The sequence below is a fragment of the Dromaius novaehollandiae genome, chromosome 1 (assembly GCF_036370855.1).
Source record: "Dromaius novaehollandiae isolate bDroNov1 chromosome 1, bDroNov1.hap1, whole genome shotgun sequence".
Taxonomy (NCBI): Eukaryota; Metazoa; Chordata; class Aves; order Casuariiformes; family Dromaiidae; genus Dromaius; species Dromaius novaehollandiae.
The window spans coordinates 217,437,243-217,449,914 of record NC_088098.1 but is presented as its reverse complement, the minus strand read 5'-3'; the positions used below and the strand labels follow the sequence as shown (position 1 = coordinate 217,449,914).

At 46.7% G+C, this 12,672-nt stretch overlaps 1 protein-coding gene across 2 annotated transcripts in view; it reads left to right on the top strand.

Moving 5' to 3' along the window:
• Nucleotides 1-8,617, top strand: part of POLD3 (DNA polymerase delta 3, accessory subunit) — a 29,161-nt gene extending 20,544 nt beyond the window's left edge. For both annotated transcript variants that reach the window (XM_026111465.2, XM_026111466.2), the window contains exons 10-12: nucleotides 2,127-2,221; nucleotides 2,511-2,592; nucleotides 6,286-8,617. In XM_026111465.2, the coding sequence (XP_025967250.2) occupies nucleotides 2,127-2,221; nucleotides 2,511-2,592; nucleotides 6,286-6,491 (383 nt within the window). In that variant the 3' untranslated portion in view covers nucleotides 6,492-8,617. The remainder of the gene's footprint in view (nucleotides 1-2,126; nucleotides 2,222-2,510; nucleotides 2,593-6,285) is intronic.
• Nucleotides 8,618-12,672: the final 4,055 nt, after the last annotated feature.

Here is a 12,672-nt window from a genome sequence, read left to right as displayed (position 1 = left end):
CTTTTCACAGTTTATCCAGGCAAGGTCAGAGCAAACAGAACAAAGCCAGAATTTATATCCTTGGTATATCCAATTGCCCAGCTCGTATCCATTTCATGCAGCTGTTGGGTAAACTGTGGGCAGCAGCTAGAGGTTGACTCGGGAGCTATCGCATGTTGGAGGACTGTGCTGGCTAGAAGAAGACAAAGTAATAGAGACACAGCTTTATGGTGGTCAGAAACACTCTGATGTGGGGAGAAGGTTCCTTCTGTTTGCCAGAGCTGGGGAAACTGGTTTCAAGGGGGCTGAAGAAAAACCTGAATTTCCCCCAAATGAGAACAGTAGAGATGATATTCTGAAAAATATCTTCAGCAGCCTCTACTTGAGCATGGCAGGAGTTGCAGTTTTCCACCAGGGCAGTTTTCAGTCCTTCTGATATAGACTCTCTTAAGAATCTTTTATGATCGATCTGACCACTAAGTCTATTCTTTTGGGTAGTCTGTGAAGCTCGTTTGGTGCTCTGTAGTATATGGGCACCTGAGCCTGCAGTTGCTGTGAGACTATGATAAATATTGAGAATTTGGAGCTCCCTGCAGCTCCTCAGCTATGATCGCGGCCTGCCTCGACAGTTAGCACCTTAGAGTAGATCAGTTGTTTGGTTTTATCTTTGCACAACTGCCAGATCCAGCTATTTGGAGCAAGGTGAAATACCGAGTCATGTTATTCCACTCTGTTTGCATTTCTGTGCCTCGCTTACTGAAGTAGTTAGGAGGCTGAGTCCTTGTTTGAAGAATGTAATTTATTATTCAGCATTGGCAGCCAACCACTGTTTCACTTGAGCCCTTCTTAACCTATGAAGGTCAGCTGGCTGTATGCCTGGCACAGTCATAACTCTTAACACTGACCTAATCGGTTGGGACAGCTACAGATCCAGAATTCGTGTTACAACGACAGTACGAATGCAGTGCTACAGCCAGCAGAGGCTGGGAGGAGAAGCCAAATAGGCACTCTGTCCTCCCATCCAACAGCTCAATTGTTTTTATTAAGCAATAGGTCAGATGAGGAGTTTCTTCCCCCACATTCCTAGCTCTCCCCCACATTTGAGGACTTGCGTGGCAACATTTCTCACTTGGACTTGGAGGCGACTCTCTTTAAAGCCTTTTAAGTTAGTCTTGGTGCCTGCTGTGTGATGCAAGGTACTGCTCTTCCCCTTTGCTCCGTGCTGAATATACATTACCCTCACAGCTCTGTTCCTTTGCCACGAAAGACTGACCCTGGCTTTCTCATACGTTTATAAGCCCTGCTAGTTTCACTAAGGTCCTGCTTGACAGAGCCGTTAGAGGTTTCCGTGCTGGTTTTGCTGTGTACAAATTGGTGAAGGTGGCCTTGACCATTTTGTTTAGTTTTGGCATTGAAAGGATTCCATTCTCTTGGTCCTTGCACCCATCTGCTGCATAGAGAAGAACTTGGATCTCATGATGACAAATGAAAGAGTAGACTTAGCTATATTTTTTTCAGACGAAGTGCTGGGATGTCTATTAACAAGATCTTTAGGGTGAGTAATAGTATATTGCACTTAATTCTTGGATTAAGGACGTTTCAAGCTAATAGCACTGATTATTTGGGATTTGTAGCACCACTTGTGAAGCGATGACTCTTTTACCAATGCTAGGAGAGGTACAAAGTGAAATTAAGGTCATCCACTGAGCAGGGAATATGTAGTCTTAAACCCTGACTCCTTTAATTTCTAAACAAATCACGGTGCCTCTTGTTCAATGAGCAAGTGAAATACATGGCTAAAACTTTCCAGTTTCTGTACCTATTTTTAGTGCTTCATTTGGTAGAGCTGATTATGGCTTACCAAAAATACCAAATGCACTTCCCCCATCCTATCCCATCCTTTGCCCCCTTTCCTTTGGGAACTGCAGTGTGTAGCAGGTTAGACTTCTGGCTGGAGACAGACAGCCTGGAACATTTTGTCCTGACTTGAATAAAACAAATCTGAGGTATAAGTTGCAAACTTCAAGCTAAGTACAAGTTGCAGGCAATCGCCCAGAGTCAAATTAGATCTCTTGAGACAAAGTAGTGGCTGCAGGAGGTCATTGGGCCCACATACTATCAAGACGTTTATCTGTGCTTCTTACCAGATGTCCCACCATCTTCCACACCTGAGGAAGTGAAAGCTCTGTCTCCACCTCCCGTACCTGCACCGAAGACTGAACTGGAGCCTGTATCCAGTGAGGTAAAAGCATATTGCGGTTGTTATCATATGTTATCTGATTCATTGGGGGATTTCCCAACCACTTTTCAGATGTTACATCTAGGGGCAAGGTCTTGGTAGGGTGGGGAGAATTGTGCCATTAGTAGAAATGAGACTGGGGTAACCTGGGAAGGGACAGAATTAGTTACCAAATCATGTTCAACTTTATTGAAGAGACTAGGTTTAGCTCCTGGTGCTGATGTTCTTATAACCCAGCAACATGCACAGGGCCTTAATTTTTGATTTCTCACGATACTGCAATGTCCTTCAGGTTTCAGCTGGAGGGAGGAAGAGGAAACGGAAGCGTGTGCTGAAATCCAAAATGTTTGTTGATGAAGAAGAAGGCTGCATGGGTAAGACTAGCTGTCTCCTACACCCCACTCTAATAGAGATGTGTTGAAGATTTATGTTTACAGGCCAAGCCTATCCAAGGCTTGGGAAGAGGTTCACAATGTCACTTTGTTAGTCTGCTTCAACCTCATGCTCCTGGACTGAGGTGACTGCCCTTTTGGTGAAGGAATGGTAGGGAGCCATGGAGCTGTGGCTGAATCCTTTCTCTTTTTTTGATTATTCTCAGTTTCTTCTAGGTCTTCTCCCTTCCCTCCTAGCAGCATGAACATCTTCATTTGATCTCCTCTCTAAAGATGCAGGCTTTTAAAGATGATACGGAGAGAGGGCTAGGTTTTGGGATAAATTCTAGTTGTTTGTGTATCCAGAGCTGTGCAATACAGCTTGATTTTAAGTTAATATAAATTTTAAAGTACCCCAAATAAACTGGGTCCAAGTAGCAGACATCTGGAGCTTAGGCAGGGTTTCTTATCCTGATAAGGGTGGTCCTGCTTTTGGGAGGCAAGAGAGTCTTTACACAAGTACTGAGAGCCAAAGGCTTTGAATTCCAGCCTGACTGGACACTGATTCCTTTTGTGACCTTGAGAAAGTTGCATAATATCACTATACGTATTTCTTCCTCTGTATCCTGTCACTGAAGTAGAGCTGCAGTAGTTCAGAAACATTTCTTAAAGGTTTTAAAAATGAAGAGGGTGGAAATGTTTTTTCGAGCACTGCTGTCAGCCCAACCGTGTGGGATGCTTAACGTTCTCCAGTCCTGTTGATCTGAATAGATGTCAAGGGAGCCCAGCCAGTTCTAGAAGAAGATCCACTGCTGTGTTTTTACAGGTTTGCCATTGTGCACAAGCATAGATAGATGCAAGCTTGCTTGGCCCAAACTTGGAGCTGCCTGGACATGAGTCAGCTTGTGTCTGTTTGCACCTGTCTGCGTATCTTATGTTTCCTATTAACTTTGTATTGTGTCCTTTAAAGAAACACAAAGCTAGCACTCATCAGCTGGCTATGATAGTAACTGAAATCTCAAATACTGTGGTTTTTTTGTCAAAGAAATGGATTTGTTCAAAGTTGTTGATTGATTTGGCTGGTTGCATTATGGGGTGTTTTGCACTCCCATCCCAGATAGAACTGTTAAAACACTTGGAAGAAAAATAGAACAAAAAAAGCACTAGCTGGGGAGTGAAGTTTAACAAGGTCTGCATCCAGAGCTCACAGTAATGACTGTTCCGGATTCGGTTTCCAGCAAAGAATGCTTTTCCCTCTCTGTTCAGCCTTTTCCAAATGCATCAGGGCTGGGAAGATCGCCTTTCTTTCTCCCTCCACCCCACCCCCCAATAGATTTAATAGTCTCTTGTGAAATCCGGACCTTTGGTTTACAGTTCATATCCACTATGATTTTATGAAAAGGGAAATGCAAGCCCTGTTGTGCATTTGGAAGGCAGTCCGCCTAGGAAGGGGAGATGGATGGATCTGTGATAATGAAGAACTGGGCAGGAAGGAGATGCTGCTTTCTGCACTAAAAACATACCAGGCTGTTGCACAGAACTTGTTGTCTGCTTCTTGTCCAGTTTCCCCCTCTCCACCCTTTCCCTGCACAGGGAGGCCAAATAACTTACAAATCTCCTAGGCTAATGTATATTGTTGTTATCTTTTGAAATATAGGATTTTTCTTTCCCTGATGTCTTTTTTTTTTTCTTCTTCTTTTTAAACAAGGACTAGTTTATAGAGATGTTAAATCTCACCATTCAGATTAGGCTGTACATTATATTTCTCCATGATTTTTAAGGATCGTTTTCACAAGAGCTGCAATAGCAAGGAATTGGTGTCAAAAAGCAAAGCTTATTTAAGGTTTAGCCCTAAGGGGAAATTGAGCAATTAAAGCATCTGTGGAGTTAAGCACAAGGCATGTTACTGTGCATCAGCTAGGACACAATCAGTTGAGTGCATGCTCTCAATCTATAGCAAAGGGGAACTACTGAGGTTTAAGCTAATGCTTTTCTACCTTGCTCTTGCTAAAGCCTGAAACAACACACATGGACTTCTGTGTTGGAATAAGCATGTCTACATTGTAGGTAAATTGGTCATACAGCACTGGCTTTTAAGTTAGAGCTTGCACACACGTTTGTGTTACTGTGATTTAGGGAGTCCCAGCTGTGAGCTGAGCTACTATATATCAGTAACTGTCTCTTTGCATGCTCTCAGCTGCCTCAAATACCAAGTTTTGCAGTTCAGGGGAGTAAAAAAGGGAGTTAATCCAAGATGTATTATCTTGCAATTGGAGGGAATTAAGCACACACTGTTGGAGTTACCAGCAATTACTGACATGGGTGACACACACTAGCTTTGTAAAGCTCAGTCACTAGCTAGTGGTCTCTTAAAGCTGCTCACTGGAAAGCCAATTGCCTCTAAAGGTAAGTTAGCTTGGATTTATAGTCCCTGCTTGAGTATCCACTAACACTGAGGAGCAGGATTTCATACCATTTTTCTTCCGAACTTTTGATTACATAGAAAACCTTATTTGATTTGATGTATTAATACAACTTAAAGCTAGATTCCCAGAAGTAGGGAAGTTAGGACATCTGTTTAAAAGAATACAGTTACTAAAGAAAAATGATTTACTAGACGAATACCAGAACGCTTCTGGGAAAGCTGAGATAGCAGCTTTGACTAGTATCTAACAATGGCTTTCATCAGTGGAGCTGACTGCAGTTCCAGTAAGCATTGCCTTATATTCCTTAGCTTTCCATCATTGGGCACTGACAGTAATGAGCAGGCAATCCCATTCAGTAATCGTCCTTGATTTCAGTGATGGGCTGGTTTTATTTTTCAGAGGAATTCTTTATATTTGCCCTGCTTGTCCACCTGTGTATAAAGAACTTGTTACCCAGGTTTTCTCCTTTTCTCATCTCTGAGGGATACCGTTTTTGCTTTACTCTTTCCTGACTTTCTGATGTGCACAGTGGTGGTGGGTGACAGGCTCTGTATTTGGATCATCTTGCCCTGAAATCTAACCACCTAACTGATTGCTTGAGCCACTGTAGAAATCAGACCAAGTTAGAGTGATGTTTCTTGACCACAAAAGATATGCTTGGCCTTCAAGTCTAAACTAAGGATTCTGATTTAGTTCAGGTTCATCACTTTCAGAAAGCTGCTTGTCAGCCTTTACGAGACAAATTGATGGCTGTAGGCTAGGCCCTCGTGGAGAATTGTTTTAGCTGTGAAGGTCTTCAGCACAGCTGGCCCCTAGTTTATAGAAGAAGGCAACCTTTGAATAGATTTAGAAATGGAGTCTTTAGGGTCTTTCCCACTGGGGAGCCTTGGACTGTTGTTCAAGGCATGCGTATGACCTGCAAATGAATGTCTATGGGGACACAAAGCCATTTTGAAGAGCTGGATAGCATTAAAATTCCCAGGTCATTAACCTGCCATTTTATATTTAAGAAAGAAGGGAGGCTTGACTCAGTGTAGAGAAAACCAGTCCTGAAGTCCAGTCTTCTGGACTCCAGAAGTACTGGATCCAGTGGTTCTACTGCATAACCTTGAGGAAATGTGCTTAATTCCTTACGCCTGGGATCTACTCCTTGAACCCCACATGCTCATTTCTGGTGTGGAGGGAAGGCTGCAGTGGAGAAGTCACTGCTCTTCAGTACATAGGCTTAACCATTATCCTTTATTTACCTTTTTTTTTTTTTATTATTCAGTGACTGAGAAGGTTTACGAGAGTGAATCTTGTACAGATAGCGAGGATGACTTTGCAAAGTCCAAGCCACCAGCTGCATACAGACAGCCTGCACCCCCTGTGAAGAAGGAACCAAAGGAGGAGAGGAAGAACCTAAAGAAGGGGGCAGCCACCACCACCAAAGCCAATAAACAGGTCTCCATCATGGGTTTCTTTCAGAAGAAATGAACAGGGTCTTTCCCCTGGTCCCCTTGGCAGCTTGGAGAAGTTACTCTTTGTGTAGCTTTCTGAAAGCTGCTGTGTTGGAGGAGAACAATATGCAATCGTCTGTTACGTAAGATATTTTGCTTACTGTGTAAGTAAGCCCTTTGGACTAGATTTTGTATGGGAGAAGTTTTATCTGTTAATGCAATAATTTGTCTTCTATACTAAGCTGTACAGAAACCTCCAGCTAGAAGCAAAACCTAGAGGAACTCTTGGAAGACTGTCAATCTAGTCACATGAAATTTTATTTTTTTAATATGGCCTTTTACCTGTTTGGTGTTGAAGGCCCAATCCATGAGTGGTAGATGGACTAAATTAGGACTCGAGTTGTGGCATGTTCTGTGTTGTTTGTTTTGTCACTTTTTCCTCCCTTTACACCTCCCAGCTCTCCAGATTGATCTAAATGTTCACACTGGTTAGAGGCTGTAGTTTAACAGGTCTTCAGGCACACACACAAATACCAGACATCTGCTTCAACTTTAACTGAATGAAATGGACTTGATTTTCCCCATAAGACTGGTAAATAGTTTTTCCTGTGCCTTTCATAATCTTTTTTTGGACAGAGCAATGCATATAAAACTCTCTTACTCCTTTCTTCCTTGAATGCATCCTCTGTAAAACACTCAGATGCCTAATTCTAGACTGGGACGCTGTTGGTGCTCTGTCTTTGCAAAAACATCATTAAGGCTTCCCACACAATTGGCTCCAGTGTAACTGGGGGAAGGCCTTCACTGTTATTGAGAAAGCAATCGTATCTTTAACCTTGAAAGTTAATGAGTCAAAGGGAAGGGTGTTTAGAGGACTTTTCTGATAACGCCAGTCATGTACCTGCTGTCATTGGCTGTGAAGAATTGCACAGCTGCTGCTTGTTGGTGGTGATTGTAGCTTGCATAAAGTTTTTGCAGGCATAAACCAGACGACAAAACAGTTGTTTTCTAGGACATCTAGTCATCTGCCTATTGAAGGAAGTGTGTCACAGCGAATGAGGAGGAATGAAATATTAAAGATGAATGAAGTAGTGCAGTCCAGTAAATAAGAAGTGATTTGTCATTTTGGATGCCTGTTTTCTGGTGCTAAATTTGCTAAATTTGATACATATGAGGCCTGGTTTTCCAGAGGATGGATGCTTGGAGTTTCTGAAGTTTGGCCTGTTAAGGTCTCTCAAATGGGCAACTGATGTCATCAGTGACTGTTTCTGGGTGCTTTTAGACCAACATATAAAAATTGTTACTGATCTAGAAACTGCGGTTGGTGCAAAGGTGGGTGAAGTCTGAAGAGTGTGAAGCAAGGAAGAAATGCCTTCAGGAGCCCACCTGAAAGTATTCTGACATGTGGGCAATAAAAGAGCCAGCAAACTGATTACAGTTGCTGACTCACAAATTTGAACACACCCCTAATAGTGATGAACAGTTGTTTCAGTTAAATTTAAGTCACATTGTCCTTGCATTCATAGCATATGTGAGAGCACCTACTTAAAGCATCAGTGTCTCTGCCTTTCTGCCCATGCTTGTGTCCTAGCTGGACAGATACAGCCGCTGGCTGAATGGGTCAGCACAGTTAATGGTGTAGTGTTCAAGGGTAGCCTCATCAGTGAGCACACCCCGTGTTAAGAACTTAAACCTTGGACTTTTCCTCTTGGGGGGACTGTAGGAAAAATAAGAGGAGAATGAGAGAGGTAAGGCAAAGAGTTGGCACCATATCCACAGCCATCCAAAACCAAGCTGAAAAGGCTTTGATGGTCCTTCTCAGGGTATGCGTTAGTGATGTGGGGAGCAGGGATCCATTGGGAAAGAGTGAAAAATCTTGGTTTAACTTCTATAAAGAACATTGTATCTGTCCCAGAAAAATAGCACGCTGGTGTTTCTGTTGGTAGAGTTGGGAATATAATTTGAAAAGTAATGTTATATAATGAAACCTATTAAATAGAGATTTTCTTTTGTCTTTGCTATTCATGGAAAGATGTGCTACATCCTGACTTCCAAAAGTTGCTGTCATATTTGACTACATGGAAGAATATCACTGTACTGAAGTGATTAAAGACCTTCCATCAAAAACGTGGATGGAAACATTAAACTGATCATTTTAAGGAATTTGAAATGTGGCTGGACAATGCTTCAAAATATCATGGTTTGTATCGAATGCAGTGCAATGAAGGATGTCAGACAGCCTGGTTTCTTCCCAAGTGTCTCCTCATATGACAGTCTTATTTCTGTGATGATTTTAAAAGGACACAGAGTCCCAGTGCTCTTGTACCTTACCTGATCTTTACTTCACCTCCCTGTATAACCAAATCAACGTCACATGCAGCTTCCTCAGGAAAATGACTTAATGTCTGAAGCAGGACATAGGCAAACTTAAGACTTCCAAAATCATGATCTAATACTCCCCCTCCTGCACTTCATGGTCTGCCAACCCCCAAGGGGCCTCAGATCCCTGGATGCCCCCTTGGCAGTTCATTAGGTGCCTGCAGGCTGGAGTGTCCCCAGCTGCTGCGTGGCATCCAGAAGCAAGGAAGAGGACTGGGTCCCCGAGCTGCAGGATTAATGAAGACTCCCTCTTTCTGTGATTGCCGTGTGCATACGGATCTCCAGATGTGGGAGACCCAGCTGTTCACAGCAGTGTCCCTGCCCTCCTGGACAGGGCGCAGCCAGCAGCCCTTGGCTCTGTGGAGTTGGGGCACCTTCTCCCCAGCACCTGCAGGACCTGGGCCGTGCTGGTGCTAGGAGGGGAGATTCGGGAGGGGAAGTGGCCCCATCTGATCCGTGCTCTGTGCTGGGAGAGAGAGGGGGCAGTTCAGTTGCTGTAGGGAAATGCAACCAGCTTGATTTTGGACGTGATTTTGTTTAGGAATCTCTGCCGCAGTCCATTCCACTGCCCTGCTCACTCTGAACAGCGGTTTAGAATAGAAGGGCCTGAGTTTGGCTGCCTGCTTTCAATGTTTTAAGGGATATTTTTTGTTTTTGTGTAATGACAACAAATTTTATACTACTGAGGCTTGGGAGCAGAGCCCAGACCCTTAGCTTCGTGTCCCACGAGTCAGAGTGCTCATGTTTGTACCCCTTCCTGTCCCGTTTCAGCGTGGGGCCAGGTCTCTCCACTGACTCCTGAGTATCGCTGTTTCGGCAGCCGGTGGCCTTGGGGGTGGTGGGGTCAAAATATCTTGGCAGGTTCCAGGCAGCGATGACAGCTCCATACAGCTCCGAGCCAGGCGCTGGCTCTTACAGCAAGGAGATCTCCTGCCTTGTCATCAGCTCAAGTCCGGGTTTTTGTAGGTGCTCTGTTAGGTCTCTGGATGCTGCTCTGGCTCCAAAACCTCACCTTGGAGACAGAGATCTTCTAGCGGTTCCTCTTCTCTCCCCCTCTGCGTCTCCGTTCCAGCTGCGTTCGTGCCCTGGCGAGGGCAAGGCCTGGGTGCTTGTGAGGCGCTGGAGAGATGTTCGTGATCCACGTGAGCATCCTCTGCGAAATAGCAGATTTCACAGTGCTGCTTTGCTGAAGGTCTCTCAAAGCACTTTCCAGACCGAGGGAGCTTCAACCTTCTTTTACAGGTGGAGAGGGAAGCTGAAAGAAATAATATCACCTAACTCAGGTGTAAAATTGTCCATACATCAGGCTCCTGTTGGCCTACGGTGCTTTTGAACTGCGCGTCCAACACGGGAACTCTGTGTTTGTCACAGGGAAAACCCACTTCTAAGGATGAAAAATCTCCATCCTTTCATACGCATGAGATCTGGAAAGCTAACTTGTAATTGGGAAGCTAACAGCCTCCCGCGCTGCAAAGCAAGGCAGAGCCTGCTTGGAAAAAATGTTGGTATTTTCACTTCTGGGACTGCCCAGCCTTCAGCTGGTTAAAGAAACCTCGCGCCGTGTTTCAGAGCAATTGGAAAAACAGAGCGGCCGGGGAGGAGGGGGCTGAGGAAGCGCCGTTATCAGCTTGCACTGACCTATTCAAATAAATGTCTGGGGTGAAACCGAACAGAAAGCTTGGCGTTTGCGCGCGCGGTTTCCCAGCCGCCGCTGTCCCGGGTCGAGCGCGCTCAGCCCGGCGGCGCATGTGGAATTGTTTTGCTCTCTCTCCGCTGCCGGCGAGATGCTGAGCAGGAGAGCGCGGAGCAGCAGGGCCTTATAAGGAAGCAAAACGGCTCCCCGAGGCCGAGAGCAGCCGGAGGGGAGAGCGGGCGCTCGCCAGCAACGCGCCGCGCGTCAGCGCCTCGCCGGGGCAGGTCCCTTTCCCCTCGCCTCGCTCGGACGGGCCGGCGGCGCAACGCCGCGGCGATGGGCTGGAGATCCTCGCCTCGCGGGCGGGTCGGCGGAGCTACCGTGCTGGCCCCCGCGGTGCTGGCTTGCCCGGCCGGGATGCGTTGCTTCGTGTCCCGGCGCCCGCGCTCCCTCCCGAGGAAGTCCCGCCGGTGGCATCTCCTGGGGACGTTGCCCCGAGGTCCTTGGCTAGCTTAGGCGCGGTGGGATGCTCAAGAAAGCTTGGGGGTTCTCGCCGTCCATCCCACCGTGTGCTTTGCTGTCCTGCGTCCTCGTGATGCTTTTGCTGGGGCATCTCCAGCCGGAACCGGGTTCCCCCTCCGAATCATCTCTGCTTCATTCTCTGCCCCATCCTGCCCTTAAACCCGCTCCCTCCATCCGTGGGGAAGGCTAAACACCGTCTGTGACGGTGACAGCTCTAAGTGAGGCCTTTGCTGCTTGCTTTTGTCTCTGTACCAGCAAATGTCAACCGTTTCCATCCTACAGAAACCCATGGCCTTAAGCCATGGCATCCGCAAGGAGCAGACGCCGTTCCCACCCCTCTGCTTCCCTCCCGTCTCTCCTTTTGTAGCTGCCCCCATCCCTGTCCGTTCACATCCAGCGGTTTTGGCTGCCCCCAGCTACGCAGATCATACGGTGCAATTCTGGTGAAATACCGCTATTTTCCTAGCAGTCACATTTTAAGCAGCGTCTTTTTGAAAGTATTAAAATTGAGGTAGTTGAAAAATAGTCTTGCATGGTACAATGCTGCTGGCTTTCTCTCTCTCCCTGTTTTTTTTTTTTTTTTAAGGCACGGAGAGCCGAAGGGAACAAATGGTTTTCGCGAGGGGCAGGCAGCGGATGGGAGCCCGCGTCTTTGCCGTCCTCCTCCGGTCCAGACCCACCTCCCAGCTCCCCATCGCTCTTGCTGACTGAACGGCTTCAGCCTCCCTGTTGAACACGATGCCTTAAAGACCTAAAACGTCCTTCCCACGACGGAGAGCTGCGCGTCCGTGATCCAGCATCCGCAAGAAGAGGTAAAGGCAGGCAGCTGAGATAAGGCTGTGACTTGCTCGTGCAGGGTTATGACTTGCTTGGACAGACACTAAGGGTTTTTTAGGTATTTCATTGGCTCCTTTCTGTTATTTCAGAGGAAAAAACAGTGACCCGTCCTGCTAATCTTGCTTTGCGGATGGGCAGGGACCAGGCTGGAAGGAATGGTTGTTTGCGGATGGGCAGGGACTTAAGTCGAGCCCGTCTGGGGGGTACTACCAAGGAATATTTTCTGGGAGAATTTCAAATGAATCACGACCGAGACCGGAGGGGGAGGCTGGCTCGTGCCTGTGCCCGCGGCTGCGAGCCGGTTTGCGGCAGGGTCGCTCCGCTGGAAGATGCCTGGGAAGGCCGGGGGCTGGCGGGGGGGTTCGCAGGTTGCACCCGGAGGAGAGAGCTGATGGGCAGCTGCTGCCAGCAGATCATCTGCCGGAGCTGGTGTCCCCCGTGAGATGGGGGACCAAGCTGGCAGCCTGGTAGGGTCACAGCCACGCAAAACCCTTCCTCTGGACTCAACTCGTTCCCCTCGGACTGTAACGCGGATGCTGCCGGCGTTGGAAGGAAGTGCTCATTTATTCTTGGGCACGAAACACCCCTAAGTGTGTGCGCGCCTGTTGGGTTGTGCAAAACTGTCCTCTGTCCTGTGGATCTGCATGACATTGGGTTGTATCTCCAGCATAAGGGTGGGAGGAGGGTTCTGCTGGGGGAAATCGCTGTGGACTTCATCTGGTCCTTGTTCCCCAGCATCTGCTGCAGGGGTCACGGACATGAGACACCAGGCTAGCTGGAGCCTCAGCTGGTGTAGGATTGCAAACAGCAAACGTGGAAACGTAGGAAAACGCTTTGCCCAGAGCAG